The sequence below is a fragment of the Musca domestica genome, unplaced genomic scaffold (genome assembly GCF_030504385.1).
Source record: "Musca domestica strain aabys unplaced genomic scaffold, Musca_domestica.polishedcontigs.V.1.1 11, whole genome shotgun sequence".
NCBI lineage: Eukaryota > Metazoa > Arthropoda > Insecta > Diptera > Muscidae > Musca > Musca domestica.
This window is the reverse complement of record NW_026712133.1, coordinates 7949661-7966984: the sequence shown is the minus strand read 5'-3', so window position 1 is coordinate 7966984 and position 17324 is coordinate 7949661. Positions and strand designations below refer to the sequence as shown.

The 17324-nt window shown below is 33.7% G+C and overlaps 1 protein-coding gene and 1 long non-coding RNA gene across 2 annotated transcripts in view; both read right to left on the bottom strand.

Annotated features, from left to right (window-relative positions):
- The window catches only part of LOC101901659 (uncharacterized), a 46619-nt gene extending 30181 nt beyond the window's left edge, over positions 1-16438 (bottom strand). The window contains exons 1-2 of the mRNA XM_059130502.1: positions 16240-16438; positions 8412-8648 (exon numbers count right to left, since the gene is read on the bottom strand). Coding sequence (XP_058986485.1) covers positions 8412-8648; positions 16240-16290 — 288 coding nt within the window. The 5' untranslated portion in view covers positions 16291-16438. The remainder of the gene's footprint in view (positions 1-8411; positions 8649-16239) is intronic.
- LOC131806433 (uncharacterized) lies at positions 9282-10090 on the bottom strand. The gene is made up of 2 exons (XR_009344034.1): positions 9496-10090; positions 9282-9436 (listed from the first exon to the last, which is right to left on the bottom strand). It is a non-coding gene; the product is annotated as an uncharacterized LOC131806433 (long non-coding RNA).
- Positions 16439-17324: the final 886 nt, after the last annotated feature.

The window sequence follows — 17324 nt, the reverse complement described above, 5'->3', positions numbered from 1 at the left end:
TATTTAGATCTAGCAACAGAGTAATTACTGTAGTCTATTGTTAAGCCTGATTTTTTATATATATGGCTGTTACACAGGCACACAGAAGCCCAATTTACGGAGGAAATGAGGGTATTAAGTTTTCGGAAATTAGTTTTTTTGTAATTAAGGACAGGTTTAAATGAGTCGGACTGACTTTCTTCAATTTCATAACTGTGAGTCATGGAGATATATAAAGTTGGATGGAATATATCTTCAGGAGTGCATATTGGAGGAATTCTGAATATATCAAAATGCTGTGTTATATTTACAAACGCCAAATCAAGAATTTTGCCGTGGGAATATTTCACACTATTTATTTGATAAAGATTTAAGTTACACAAACTATTTATAACATCAAATGTATTCTGGGTACTGTTCATTTCGGATGGCAAAGGAATCAAAGCTTCAGAATCTAGCATTGGAAGCCACCTAATGGAAGGCATATTAAAATCACCAAGTATCAGAATGCGATCGGAATCTTTCATTTTTTCAGTGATTAAATTTATTGCGGATAAATGGTGATTATAAATGTCAAGTGAAGATGAAGGGGGAATATAAGAGCAAGTTACAAACAATTGTCCAATTCAATGGAAACACCAACAAATTCTATATCAAGAAAATCATTTAGATCAATTAAATTAGTGGCATATTTGATATCAACTGCAATAAGGACGCCACTACCTTTTTACAAACACGATCTTTTCTAAATATTTGATATCTTGAACATAAAATTTCACTATTTAATATAGACATTTTTAACCAAGTTTCGGAGAAAACCAATACATTATAATTGAAACCAATGCTATTAGTATATAAACCGGTTAATTTTGTATTAAGCCCCCTTACATTCTGATAGCAAATAGAAAATGAGTCAATTAGTTTTTTTTTTTGGCACCGAATCGGGTCTAAGAGGCAACGAGCTAAATTATCGGATGTCTAAAGAAATTCTTTAATAAATGCCCTAGCAGGGCAAAATTCTTTTAAAATCAACTGTAAAAAAATATTTTCAGGCACAACGATTTTGAAAGAAGATCTACTTTCAGAAAATGCAGATCGGAGCTTATAACATCTCAAAAAGTAACCTCCCTCAATTTTTGATTTTATATAATAGCTTATGTCATCGGCCGTTGTTTCTGGTGTAAACCTTGTTGCAAATATAATTTTCATGGCGGGAGCCATAGATAATGATCTTTGGACATGTTGAGTTTTGCCAGTAGCAGTCTCGGGACGATCACTAGTGATAAGTGAAGGAAGTGATAATTCCTGTATGTCACGAGTAGATTGTGAGGTTTTCTTAGAAACCTCACTATCAATACTCATAACATCAGAATTATTTAACCCTTTACCTATACCGCTGTTATCTACCGGAACTGGTGTGTAACAACACTGGCATACGACTGTTCACGTCCAGTCTCAGTTCTCCACATAAACTATTGCTTTGCGACTAGACATTACCTTAGTTGGTGCCTTTTTCGCAGTCCTTTTGTGTTTCTGGCCAGAAACTGACGGTGACGACACAAACTCATCTAATTCTTGGTATTTCTCAAACAATGTAGAGAAATTCTCAAATCGGAGTGATAGTGAGGAAAAATCTTTTTTCATCAATGTCAATTCCGACTGCAAATCCTTTACAAAATATTAAAAGTCTGCAGAGAGTTTCCTACATTGCACACAACACCAACATTATTTCTAATTGTGTCTACGACTTTTGCATTAGTCCTAGCACATTTTCCATGCCATTGATTAAGACAAAACCAACAGGTAACACACAATTCATTCTCTGCAACAATATTAAACAATTCAAAAGGGCACGACATTTTATTTTATTTATTTTAATTATAATATATTATTTTTTTTAATACACAAATTACAACAATAGTTGTGTCTGGTTACTTTTCCTGCAAGAATTGTCCAGCAACATCTTTCTGAGAGAGTAAGGTACTTTTATTCTCTTTTGCAAGGAAATTGAGAAAAGTTAACAGACGCTATTCCTGCAGATGCTTGCAACTAATCAGCTGATTTGTCAAAACAAACCAATTTGTCCCCCATTAAAAGAATTAAACGAAAGGAACCATCACCAATTTTACAAGTTTTATAAATAAATTGACAATAAAATAAAAATATGAGCAATAAAAGGAAACTAGATTTGATGTATTCCCCGGAATCCTTTAAACCTGTTGCTAATGAATGGCATTTGTCTAAAAATGTTGGAAATAGTCATTTATTTTCTTATTACATATTAATATTTATGTTTTTCACATTTTGTAAAGTTGTTCTCCAAAAACAATTAGTCTTGCTAATCCCAAAACAATATTTTCAAATTAAAATCACAAAAAGAAATAAATAAACAATAGAAAACATCTGATTGAATGTCGATCAATAGGTGTGTCTGGTTACCCTAAAATTTGTAACAATTGTTACAAATTGTTACTGGAAGTCGTCTGTTAACCCGAAAGTTCCGCAAAAGAGAGCGGTTGGAGAGAGAAATTTTGACAGTTCTTTCAGTGAGAGTTTGCAAATTCTTGCTGGACAAATTTCTTCTTGCAACTCTTCTTCTTCTCATTCATCGACATTCAATCAGATGTTTTCAATTGTTTATTTATTTCTTTTTGTGCTTTTAATTTAAAAATATTGTTTTTGAATTAGCAAAACTAATTGTTTTTGGAGAACAACTTTACAAAATGTGAAAAACATAAATATGAATATGTAATAAGAAAATAAATGACTATTTCCAACATTTTTAGACAAACGCCATTATCAACAGGTTTAAAGGATTCTGCGGAAAACATCAAATCTTTCTTCCTTTTATTGCTCATATTTTTATTTTATTGTTAATTTCCTTTTTATTTATAAATTTTGTAAAATTGGTGGTGCTTTCTTTCGTTTAATTCTTTTGATGGGGGACAAATTGGTTTATTTTGACAAATCAGCTGATTAGTTGCAAGCTTCTGCAGAAATACCGTCTGTTTACTTTTCTCATTTTCCTTGCAAAAGAGAATAAAACTAACTTACTCTCTCAGAAAGATGTTGCTGGACAATTCCTACAGGAAAAGTAACCAGACACACCTAATGAGAAGAAGAAGAGTTGCAAGAGATTGCACGAAGAAATTTGTCCAGCAAGAATTTGCAAACTCTCACTGAAAGAACTGTCAAAATTTCTCTCTCCAACCGCTCTCTTTTGCAGAACTTTCGGGTTAACAGACGACTTCCAGTAACAATTTGTAACAATTGTTACAAATTTTAGGGTAACCAGACACACCTTATATTTTTCAAGATTAGATCTGTAGCTAGAATTTTTTTATTTGTTTATTTTATTTTTTTTAAATGTTGGCAACTCTTATGAGATGACAAACAAAACAAGACGATATGTTACAACAACCAATTAGCTAATGTAACAGAAGAAACAGGATAAAAGGAGAATGTAAAACTACACAATTTGAAAATTTATATTACTTTAAAACACAAAACAAGATTTTAAAACACTACACCAATTATCACTTTGAGTTACAAAATCAACATTGAACACTTTTTTATAAGATTAATTAATTTAATAAAACATATAACTAATAATTTTTTTCAAAAGCACGGAGCACCACAATTTTTTTACACTTATCACAGCAGGGTTGCCAACAAACTTGTTTAATTGAATTTATTGATGTCATCATTGTTTAATTGAATTTATTGATGTCATCATTGTTTAATTGAATTTATTGATGTCATCATTGTTTAATTGAATTTATTGATGTCATCATGTATTTACAGGTCAAAAATCTCTTACAGTAAATATACAGTCGAAAAAAATTCGGAGCAGATGACGTATATGTCGTTTCAGGGATATGAATGAAAATATTTAAGTCACTCAAGTCTAAAATATCAAAAATATTAACCGCTGTAGGAGATTTATGAAAAATCAATTAATTTGTTTTCGTCGGGTGAATCGACCATACAAATCAAACAGCTGTTAGCAATCGATATTGATATCTTTTGTCGCCTATACCCAGTGAACCAAATTTCGGACGTCCGACACGTCTGCTCAAAGTCGGGAGTTTTTTCCGACATGTCTGACCAACGTATTTCCGAATCTTGCCAATTTGTCCCAGTTTTTTCTCTTCTGCATCTAGGGTAACAGTTATAAACAATCAGAAAGGAAAGAAATTGAGTGAGTTTCTCTCTCCTTAAGAGTTTTTTTGTGCTTATATATGCGTAATTGTTATTGACCTGCGCCAATTAGTGTTCAAAGATAGTTGAAGGTTGACGGTGGAAGAAATATTTTTTTGTCAATTGAATGTTTACATTGGTTGGTCGGAAATCGATCTCATAGCTCTAGTTTCCCATGGATATAAAACCGAATACTATTAGAAAATCGGCAACAAAATCAGAAATGCGCACGATATTGCTTCCGAGTTCGCGGCGAATTCGGGCTGACAGCTCTAATTTCCCTTCCGAATTTCCCATGGATATCCATGAAAATTCGGTTCGAAAGTCGGCTTCACTTCAGACATTCGACCTTTCGGTCCGACAACCACTCCATATAACTTTCGGTCAGAAGTCGGACCGAATTCGGTTCCGAAATCTGAAGTCTCTACCGACTTTCAGTTCGAATTCGGACTAGGACAGTTTTGTTTCTCCACGCAAGCCAGAAACTCTACACAATAATCTGCCACCGGAGGTAGAACCTATAACGAACTCTATGTACCGAATGTTGAAAATGTGGTTAAAATCATCAGAACACCGAAAATTGGTTAGGTACAGTCATATGGTGTTAAATGAAAACGGGAACATTTCTATATATACAATGACTTGTCAGAAATTAAAAAATCAGTAATAACATGCATCGTAAGTTGCACGTATTAAATCGCATGGTGGTTTTTTCTCCGCAGTTCTATATGTATAGTTCCGAAATATGTATATGATGACGTATTTTACTTGCAAGTTTCGCAATTTCTAAACTATTTAAAGGTTTTATGTATAGTAAGATCGATCGGATCGGATACACCTTGGATGCTGATTGAAACATAAGAAAATACTTATATAGGAAGATATGGGAACACTAAATCGCTTCCATTTTCAGGGCACGAATATCTACGACAGCCTCGACGGAATTTGGGATTGAACAATGCCGATGTAACTCTTCCCCTTTGGTGCTTCATTGGACAAATTTCTGGTCATTTTAATTAATCCTTAACAGCCTAACTGCTTCCTTCATCAGATCAGCAACGGACTGCTGTTATTCCTGATGTTTTTTGTGCAAGCGTAAATGACACGAATGTCGCATATGTGCCTATCTGTGACGTATATGTCACAAATTTAATCTCTGTGTCCATTAAAAATCTTCATGCAATCAATACCATTATTAGCCCTGCCACACAAAATGGTGGCACGAGTTAATGGGTGTTTTTGGCCTTACTTTAGTTGTAACGTTATTTAATATTGAACAGATAATGCTATTTTGTCCTTTTTATATTAAAAATACAATTATTTATTTGTTTCTTATGTATGTAATACGTGGGATAAAAATAACCAAAGAAACCATTTAACTATATAACTTATAATTATCTTGAGCATTGGTTGTTTGTCGACCTTTTTATTTGCTTTTAAATAATAAGATTTTTTGGGCTTTAGGTCATTGTACATTTTATATTTTACTGATTACAATAAGGTATTGCCATTATTTCACAATTACCAAATTGCATCTTCAGGGGCAATCTATTTAACAAAACATAATTGTTAATATTAATATCACAGCATTTTGAGCACAATGTATCTTTAACAATATTTTCGACAAAGAGATTTCTTTTATTTACATGATAATAATTAGATTTACTTAACAGCTAATGTAGTTGTTACTACCATTGTCTGCACATGCAACGATCGATATGCTGAAAGATGCATTTCCCGGGCGCCTAATCTCCCGTTTTGGCTATTTGAACTGTCCGGCAAGACCGCTCCAGACTTTCTTTTGTGTGGCTTTGAAGTCATGGGTTTATGTCAAGAAGCCTCAGACTCTTTCAGCTCTTAAAAACAATATCCGCCAAGTATGTGAGGACCTACTGCCAGAAGTTTTGGCCAAAATGATGGAAAATGCCATAAAAAGGACTCAAATGAAAATAAACTGTGACGGCGGCCATTTACATGACATAATATTCTCGACTTGATGTACAAAAACTAAAAGACCAAATAAAAATAATCCACAAGAAGAATCAGTTTTTCTTTTTTTTTAATTACAGCCAAAAAAATAACGGAAGTTAACTTTTCCGCCACTTTGTATACATTTCTGTCATGGGTAAGTATTTCTATTTAGTCGATTTAGCGATCGATTTAAAGTGTTTAAAAAAAACTGATTCTATTTTTCAGCCATAGGCTTTAATTTTGGATTGAAGAACTAGATGATATAACACATCTATTAAAAAAGTAAAGAAAGTCTTACTTAAAGTCGGGCGGGGCCGACTTTATGATACCCTACACCACTTTGCTAATTTAGTAGAGCTTCGCATAACAATTAAACGTTTTTATGGGAGAATTCAATCACACACGCTATGATTATAATTATAATTTAAAGTTCAAAGGACTAAATATGCCGAAGCATTTGTATCTTTTAAATTCAGACTTGTATTGCCCATTTGGTGCACAATTAATTTGAAATCGGAAAAAGATATATATGGGAGCTATATCGAAATCTGAATCGATAAAATTTGGCAAAGATATTTCTGAGCTGTATTTAAGATATTTCCCTGAATATTGTTGTTAAGTAGTGCATATTACGGCTGTGGGTAAAAAATATAACAAATCGGACGAACAGTATATATGGGAGCTATAACTGTATCTGAACCGATCTTCACCAAATTTGACATAATAGCTTATAGACTTTATTCGGTCGTAAGTGTCAAATTCTATCCCATTTGAACTAATATTAGACGTTTGGTGCACAATAAAAAATAAATCGGACGAAGTTATATATGGGTGCTATATCCAAATCTGAAACGATTTTGATAAAATTTAGCAATTGTATTTCTGAGATGTATTTGATATATTTCTCCAAATATTGTTGTTACAGAATGCATATTACGGCTGCGGGGGACAAAAATAACAAATCGAATGAACAATATATATGGGAGCTATAGCTATATCTGAACCGATTTCGGTCAAATTTGGCATACTTATTATTCGGGCTGATATTACACGTTTGGTGCACAATAAAAGGCAAATCGGACGAAGATATATATGGGAGATACGTCTAAATTTTCCAATTTCTCCAATTTCAATAGGGTTCGTCCTTGGGTCAAACAAATGATTTGTGCAAAATTTCATCTGGATAGGGCAATAAATGCGAACTTTGTTTACAAAAATACATGGACAGACGGACGGACGGACGGACATGCATAAATCGACTCAGAATGTGATTCTATGCAGATCATCAAAAGGAACTATGGGTCTATCCCGTTTCCTTTTGTCTGTTACAAACAAATGCACAAAGACAATACCCTGACCATCTTGTGGTGTAGGGTATAAAAATATACACGAACAGTTGTAATAGCTCCATGCAAGAGCTCAGCTCAATTTTTAGTATTGTAAAATGCTTAGCAACATTTTTCATTCAAATGAGCTGTAGCTTGGAATTTTCAATGTTAAGAATCTCCAGCTGCGTGGCATTTAGTTTTTTCACCTCATAATTGAGGCTGGCCTCAATGATTGATTTCAGAATAGTCTAAGTTAACTACTATTTTACACCTATCATCATAGCACCACAAATTGTGCGTCTACCGATAAAGTCTCTGTTTTGCCAAAATTATTTTAAAAAATATAAAAACCGCTTAAAATCGAGGTATACCCTCATGTGGTATAGATCGACATGACTCATATTTTGTACAAATGATTGTTCATGTAACCCATACAATGTAACAAATGTATCTAATTTATTTAAAAAAATTATCATATGTATCTCTATCGTAAATGTTGTGAATTATAAAGCAAAATATAATAAATATAATAGACCCTTAAAAAAGTTTGGGCCGGTAACCCAAAACCCTTTGTGGATTTTAATATATTAACTGCATACCCCAAATTGACCCCCGTACAGCGGTTTATTGCCATATGAAAGAAATAGGATTTTTTTTTTGAATTTTTACGCATTAATTTTGGATTTAATCCTTTTCTGCCAAGTGGCGAGAATTGTCAAAATCCGGCTAGACATTCTCGAGTAGTAACCAACATAACTTTCTTTTATATATATAGAAAATTTTTTTTCGTAAGGACATTTTTATATATATTTTTGATTGAATATATGTAAAAACCTTTATTTTCAGATCAATTCACAAAATCAATTGATTTTATGGAAGAAAGTTGTATATCAGAAAAGAAACAATCCTTGAATTTCATAATATCAAACATACCTTAACAATGGATGTCAGATTGTTCTCCTCAATAACCGATAATGCGACCTTGGCCAAATTCGAGGCTTCCACGGCGTAAACCAATTTTGCACCAGCTTTTGCGCAGAATACAGACAATATACCTGTTCCAGCACCAACGTCCATAACTACTTTGTCCCTAAATAAGGATGTATTGTTCATTATGGCGTTTTTGTACGCCTCCTGACGAGGTCTGTCTCTCAGCATAATTTCGTGCACCTAAAAATGGTCCAATCATTAAAAGATATATATAAAATATTAAGTCAGTACATATGTACATAGGAAAATATATTTAAGTAATATTATATAATTTTTTAATGTAATTAATGTAGTTGTGTCTCTTTTATCAAAGTAAACAGTATAGGTTCATTCCAGAACCTTTACTATTTTTTGTCGTGCTCAAAAATTAGTAAAACTTTGTAGGTTATTCGAGCAAATAAGGTGTTAATTTTTAACTATTTTTACTTTACAGATTTGATCGAGTAAAAAGTAGTAGTATGATTGCCAGCTATTGATTAGGTGGTGATATGTTGATCCCGTACTTTCAAAAAAGTACTTCTCACATTCCGCTCTGTTATTAGTTTCAACATTTAAAAATACGAAATCGAACCATATAATGAAAGTATTTTCAAAATATTTTACGTTCTACCTTAAATGCATGGCACAATAAAAGAGGAGATCCCATTTGCTCAATCGACAATGGCAACCACATAATTTTAAAATTAATTCCGATACTAACGCAAGTTTCTATTGATATAAATAAAATAGGGTAAGTGTGATTAAGTTCGACATGTCCCAGTAGTCGGCACTTTTTATTTTTAAGCCCAAATAAATGAAACTATTATAACTAAATATATTTTGTTTACTTCAAATATATTGTCAGCTATCTTTGTGTTCAATTTCGCTAAGAAAAGATGATTTATTCTAATAAAAATTAAATTTTTGTCTGTGAAGGTCCTCAACAATCCATATTCTTAAGATACAATAAAGACGTCGAATCAGTTTAACTAAACAAAAATATTATATTTTAATGAATTAATTTATTATTATTATTAATTATTCTTACAAAAAATTTGGTATGCCGACTGTTGGAACATGCCATACCGACAATTAGCAAGTGGTGCCGACTACTGGAAAAAAAAACATTGTTTTAAAAAAACTACAAATTTATGAAATTTAATAAAAAGTTATTAAAACTTTATTTATTATTGCAAAAACTATACAAAATTTCGAATCTGAATTAATTAACTTTGTAATAATTGAAAAGTTCCACTCAGAATGGTGAGCGATTAAAAACGCGAAAATCCTAAAAGTGCCGACTACTGGTACACTTACCCTATAAAACTATTACTTTTCTATTCTAGGATCCACATTGTCCTCGCGATCTAATGCTTTAAGTTACAATTTATTGTTTGCTACTGAAATGAGTGTTATGTACATTTTAATATAACAAATTTTCTTTTAAAGTTAAATGTTTTCAATGAAAATCTTGTATTCCGGAGTTTATCAGAAAGTCCACAAAAAACGAGTACAACTAAACAAAAAGGGGAAAAATCAAGCAACTGTTTTATAACAAAGATTTAACACACAAATACCTTCCAAAGAACATGAAAAACATTTTAAAATATGAAAAAAGAAGAATTTTGAATTTTTTTTGCATAGTGAAAAATATTAAAATCTTTAGAGCACAAACAAAAACAGAACAAATAAGTAAATGTTAAGAACTGGTTATGAAACAAATGAGAGAATTAAACTTTAGAAATAACTTTTTAAATTATTTATTATGAATTTGTTTGAACAAGACCATTTGGAATTTCCTTGGGAATATAAAATGTCAACTCTCATCGGGATCAACATTTGCACTACCTACGACTAAAGAGACATTTCCACTAATCAAATAAGTTGCGGATGGTGAAGAATTGGTACATAAAAATGAGGAGTTTATTTTTCAGAATTTTTCCAAAATTCTATTCGAATTCCATTGAATATGCGCGAACAAACGTAGTGTTTATAAAAAGAAATATGTATATAATAATAGCAACCCAAACACATACCCAACAATAGAGTTAACAAGTTTGCGTAGACACAGAATTTGGCAAGCATTGGCCTCAAAGATGACCTCTAAATACGGTCATTACGCTGAACCTTGTATCCCGGCACCCTCAACGAACTCAAAGACACCGCAGAGTTAAGCCAAAAGTCAATCACGGCAAAAATATACTACCAACAAGCTGACATTTCAACTCATCAACCTTATGATTATATCTAGACGGTCTCAAACTTTGACAATTCGAGTGACCATACAAAAGTTTTCCATGGAAGCAAGACGGGACATGCCTGAAAAATTGATATGTCAAACAAATTTAAATGTTTTTTCAAATATAAGTAGATTTGGAGTTTATTATAATTCGCGTTTTTTTAACAATTTTTACAAATTTAAATAATTTTTCATTCAACATTTTCAATTCCAAAATTGGTATGACAGTTCATTGTCCCAGCATCGATGCGTCTAACTAAATTCCTCTACCATGCAGACAACTATTATACAGCATTACCATCACCAACCAGCAAACCGGGATCGATTGACCAGTTCAAACAGCTAACATTGCTCAAAAATAGTCTTTACTCCATCAGAGAGAACCACTTCAAATAAAGGCGACCAGCCATTGACCATTGACCAACCTAAAACTCTTAATGTGCTTCTTCCTCAGCAAACCACGACAAGCAAAAACCAGTTTCGAAGTTGACTTAATCAGGTGATCATTTATGTACACCCGGGATTCAAGAATACAATCCTCTATTACTTCCTTTAAAGGTATACGCCCCTTTTTGGAAAAATTCCGCATCAAAGCATCTCTATCCTGAATGGAGTTAAACTTTACAAGAACCACTCTACGATCAGAGATGTAACAGCAATGATGCAAGTCACGAGGCCCAGATGTAATCCACAAACCCTAGCAATATTGACAACTTGAGCTCTAAGGCCCTTAACATTATTAGCAGGCCTATAAAAATTACATCTGAATGGTTCAGTCTGCGCAGGAGCATAGAATTAATCAATTCCAACTCTCGAATTCTACCTAACAATCTCTCCTCCATGCTTGCAGCAGCGCTCTTCACCTCATTAACACCTGACTTCAATTCATCCACTAATCTGCTGAGTACATTCAAATCGCTTTTTTACCTCAGAAATTTGTACACAATACAACTCAAATAGTGCATCAGCTTTGGCTTTAAATTTACGCTCACATTGGTCCATGTAGATATCCATCTGTTTCTTCATGGTCAATAGCACCTTCATCGGAGCGAGATGGCAACTATAGCACTGATGGGACTAATTAATACAGGTAAGATACACATTGGATTAATTCTGGAACCTCAGACTGTTAAGAACAAAATGTTTTGTTTTCTTTTCCCCCGAGAGTTGTCGACATCAGAGGCAACAGTACTGAAGCAGGAGAATGGCGCATATACCTAGCGTCAGTACACCTACCGTTCGACCCACCTACGTCGGAACTGCAGCGGCTGGTGAGCAAAGCAAACAAACTGGTAACGAAGTACTAATAGGTAGCGATGCTATCTAACCCACATTGCGTGGGTTAGTACTGACACTAACAAACGCGGCCAGATTATTAGATTATCAAAATACTAACGACCTAATAATTATAAACATTTGAAATAAAACAACCTTTGTAAATAAATTTGGGGAAGAATTTTTAGGCATTTCTTTTTGTTCAGAAAATCTGATAAATGAGATTCAAAATTTGAAGGTTTTGGATGAACGCTCCTTTTCGGATCATCGATATATAAGATTTAAGTCGAACCCAATTCGTTTCCAGAACCATTCCACGACTGACTGGATGAAGTTTGGAAGGTTAGTAAAAGAAAGGCTAGGGCAAGAGAACATTGAATACCTAAGCATAGATGCCATAGACAGAAATGTTAATAGGTTAACGGACACCTTAGTAAGGTCATTCGAAGAATGCTGTCCCCATCGAGAGAGAAATCTGCTTGCAAAAACCCTGGATGACAGGGGAAATTCGTATCAAATGAAAAGAGAGAGAGAGAGCAGTATTCTGGGAAAGCTACCATAATAATCTTAAAGAATACAACTTTTCTGAGATACAAGCCGAGACAATGGTGGACTTCAAACAACGGAGGATTTGAACCAGTCTGCTATGCAGACGACGTTATAATACTTCTGAGGGGAAAGAACCTTGTTCTGCTGAAGGGCCATGTCGGCTCTGAAACTTGCATACAAGTGGGCCATACCAAGAGGTCCTTATGTAAATGAGATATGTCTTTTCACCAGGAAAACAGAACTGGGGCACATCGATGAACCAACCTTCTTTAATAAGACAAACAACATTTCCAAAGAGGTTAAATATCTGGGTGTGATTCTAGATAGGAAACTTAATTAGGGAGACCACATCCAAGAAAGTGCAATGAGCAAAATCCTATGGGACGACCCCAAGCTCATCTGTATAAATTGGGCAAATAACAGTTTTTGCAGGGCATGCGGGGAAGATGACGAAACATTTTCTCTGCCAATGCCCAGCGTTTGCAAATATTAGATCCCAATATATGGGGAACGACTCCATACCAGACCTTAATCAGATCATGGTAAAGGAAATAAAACAGTTAATGATTTTTGGTAAAGCAACTGAATATCAACTGTAAACTGCCGGTCTTCTTTCAACAACCTTTTTATTCCAGAGCACACAACAGGCCAATAATGGCTTAAGTGTATGTCCACTAGGATATGTGACGATTGTTTCGCCCTCTTTTCAACCTAACCTAACATAGTCGAAGCAGACACAGAGCGAGGTTGATTCATGGGCTTTTTGGATGGATATAGGATAATTTATAGCGAATAAAATGGAACACACATAAGGTTGTGTGAACAATACCAAAATTTTTATTCAGATTTATTGCTAAGTTTTGAGTAAGCAAGGAGCTGTTGTGATGCTGTTGGGAGAAATGGAGCGACAAATTAAACGGAGCACCAGAAGCAGTTGTGTTCCACCAATCATAAAAACTTCAACATTTTAATTGCGTGGAAATGCTTACATGCTTTTAGTAGAAATATTCATTTTTTAACACAAAATTTGTAAATCAACGACTGATATTATTTGATTGTCTACTGTGGCATTTCGATTTGTTTGCTTTTGAACCAAAATTTGCCTATAGAAAAAAGGTAATTTTGTTTACTTACTTTCTATATTAAAAAAATAGTTTCGAAAAGTTCCGGTACAAAAATCGGGTATTTCCTCCACAAACAAGTTACTTTGCCGTAATCAGATTAAACATACATACATGTGGTAAAAATTTCAGGTCAATCCGAGCATAGGCCCTAAATTCAACTTAAGCTAAATTGATATATGGCAACATTCAATTCTATGTTATTGAACTCTATTTTTGATTGGTTTCTTTTTGGTACATAAATTGTAATTTGGGCTTAACTCTAGTTTAGTAAAAAATCTTCGATTTTTTCCAAATTTTTACCAGAGTTAGTTTTTTTTCAAGAAACTATCTAACTAACTAACTATATGATTTCAAGAAACTATCTTTTTTATTCGGAAGTTATAGTCAAATTATCTATTTTTTAGACCCGGATTTTTTATAAATAAAAACCCAAAAAGTCGCAAAGGGGCCCATTATGGGCGTCAACCAAATTGATGTCAAATTATTGCTGCTACTCTTAACTTTCCACAATGCCTTTTCTGGGTCCAGAGATATTATCTTCCTGGTACGTTCAACCAGTTACGCGAACTAAACTTTTGTTTTTTTAATTTAACAGTTGTTGTAAGTAGACGACCTTCGGTCGGGGCTTTAGATTTTCTCCTCTAAGTATGTCCCACACAAGTTAACGCGAACCAAAGTTTTCTAAATTTGATACTTTTTGTAAGTGGACGGCCTTCGGCCGGAGCTTGAGATTTTCTCCTCTGGGTATGTCCCATACCGGCTAACGCGAACCAAACTTTTCTAAATTTGATACTTTTTGTAAGTAGCCGGCCTGACCACTTGTTGGATAGGTATTTTCATAAGCTCTCCAAAAATACCTATATCAGGTAACTAGATCCGGGTCTAGTCGGTGTCAAAAATCTGGTCCGTCCCCAAAGAAAAAATAGTTTTCCGAAATCAGGGTAAAAATAATTACCTATGAAAAAAAATTCGAAAAAGTCGAAGAGTTTTTACTAAACTAGAGTTGTTTCTACTTTAATTTTGTTAATATCCTTTTGGACATTCTATATCACAAGGCGGGGTTATTTTAAACGGTTAGGGAGTTACATCAAATTTAATCGATTTTTGGACCTCGATATTTCGATAGGTTTCAGAGATATTTGTCTGGCTATTAAATTTTTGAACCAAATTTGAAACTTGATTTAATCTGGCTATTAAATTTTTGAACCAAATTTGAAACTTGATTTAATCTAAATGTGATACTGTTTTAGGTAGCCGAACTCCGAACAAAACTTGGAGTTTTCTGCTTCAGATATGTCCAACACAGGCTACAAGAACGAACAATTTTTTTAATTGATACATCTTTTAAGTAGGCGACCTTTGGTCAGGGCTTGTGATTTTCTGCTCAAGGTATGTCCTAAGCCGGCTACGCAAAGCTTTTCAATATTTTATACTTGTTTATGTTAGTTGCCTTCCAACACTAAAAACATCATATTTGAATCAAAAATGAAAAAATCGAGTTATTAGGGTTCTGGATCCAGATTATAGTGTCAATTATAATTTGGCATGTATTTTGTGCACGCCCATAATATGACCTTTTCGACTTTTAGTATTATATATAAAAAATGAGGATCCAACAAATCTATAAATTAGATATAATTCCGAATCTTTTAAATAATCCCTACTTGTGCAAAGAGATTCCATGAACGAAATAATTTTCAATATTTATTTTGATTTTGTATTAGTTGATAAACATAAATGTCGCATAGTGGTGAGTGTGATAGTGTCTATCTGGCTATCCTTTTCACTGCAAATTTCAGATCATTAGGCTCGTCTCGAAAGAGAAAACAAACACATAAATCATAAAACATATGATCTTCGCCTTAACAAGGCAAAACTCAAAAATTCAGCCGAGCCCGGCTGTGGGATTTGAACCGAGGACCTCGGTGTGCAGCCAACTAGAAGTTGCCGTCTCTACGTTCAGAGCCATTAACCCGTCTTCCTAAAGCAGCACTAAAACAAGTGTATGCATTGGAAGCAATGTAGTTGTTGTGGACAAAAAATCCATCACTACAAAAACAAAACTTTGCTGTGAAAAAGATCTGCCAATAGAACTTGAGTCGAACCTGGAGAGTTTCTAGTGTATAATTCCCATATGCTAATTTGCAATAAGTTCGAAATATATACTACTTTCCAGAGAACGGCCCTTGTAAGCCATCATCCACACCAAATATGCCTGATGAGCCGCTTAACCAACGGCGAAACGCGTCGCATAGTGGTGAGTGTGTGATAGTGTCTATCTGGCTTCCTTTTCACTGGAAATTTCAGATCATTAAGCTCGTCTCGAAAGAGAAAACAAACACATAAATGACAATATTTATGCTTCTAATACCTACGATACAATCACACAACACGTTTTAATAAATCAAGATAAACTAAATTCTAATTCCCCTGTTTTTTAAATAAGTATCAAATTTAGCTAACTTTGGAACACAAATTGAATTGTTAGACTAATATCTCTGAATCCTATATAAACACCTATAAACTAAGGGAACAGTGACAGCTCAATATGCCTTAAACAAATTCAGCAAGTGACGTAGTTTGTAATGTTGAATAAAACTTTTACCTCGAGATCTTCATATTCAGTAAAATAAGCCGCATTTTTTAATTCTTCCATCCTGAGGTCAGTGCTTGTGGCCCACTATGAACAATTAATAATGTAACACGTTATGCAGTTATTGTAAACGGATTGCTTATAACAATTTCAATTTACGGAGGCAGAACAATGTGGAATTGCTGGAGGGAAATTACTCTAGAGATGTAAAATAATCGATGATACTATCGATTGATTTATTTCCTTTTTGAGCAGCGTTGCCAGTGAGACAGCTTTGTAAATATTAGCAAAGACATAAAACTATAAAGATTGGACAAAATGCATACAAAGACATAACATATTTTTTCCACTACCAACGCCATCTATTGAAGAAAAGAAACAATGTAATATCCCATCAAAGACATACAACTATAAAGACTGCACAAAATGCATATGGCCTTTAATTTTTCTATCAGGTAATAGATGACAGGCGACATAACAGAAATGGATTGGAAATTTTAGAAAAATATGTTATTCCGATATCGCCGAAAATTGGCGGAAATACGAGGAAAAAATGTCAGGTGTGATAGACATGGTCTCAAGAATCTATTCCAGAGCATTTCCTTGTACATTGAATCAATAAAATCAACAACAACCCTTAAAAAGCGTCAGCTCTGTTAAATTATAACATAATGCTATGTCACGATATCGTGACATAACATATTTTCCACTACCAACGCCATCTATTGAAGAAAAGTAACAATGTAATGTCCCATGGGGATCAAAGACATATAATAAATAAGATGCGACCAAAGACATATAATATAATAAGATGCGACTTTACATTTTCACTTTTCTTCAATAGATGGCGCTGGTAGTGGAAAAATATGTTATGTCACGATATCGTGACAGCATTATGTTAAATTTTAACAGAGCTGACACTTTTTAAGGGTTGTTGTTGATTTCTATCGATTCAATGAACAAGGAAATGCTCTGGAATAGATTTTTGAGAGCATGTCTATCATAGCTGATATTTTTTTCCGCGTATTTCCGCCATTTTTCGGCGATATAGGAATAACATATTTTTTTTAAATTTCCAATGCATTTCTGTTATGTGT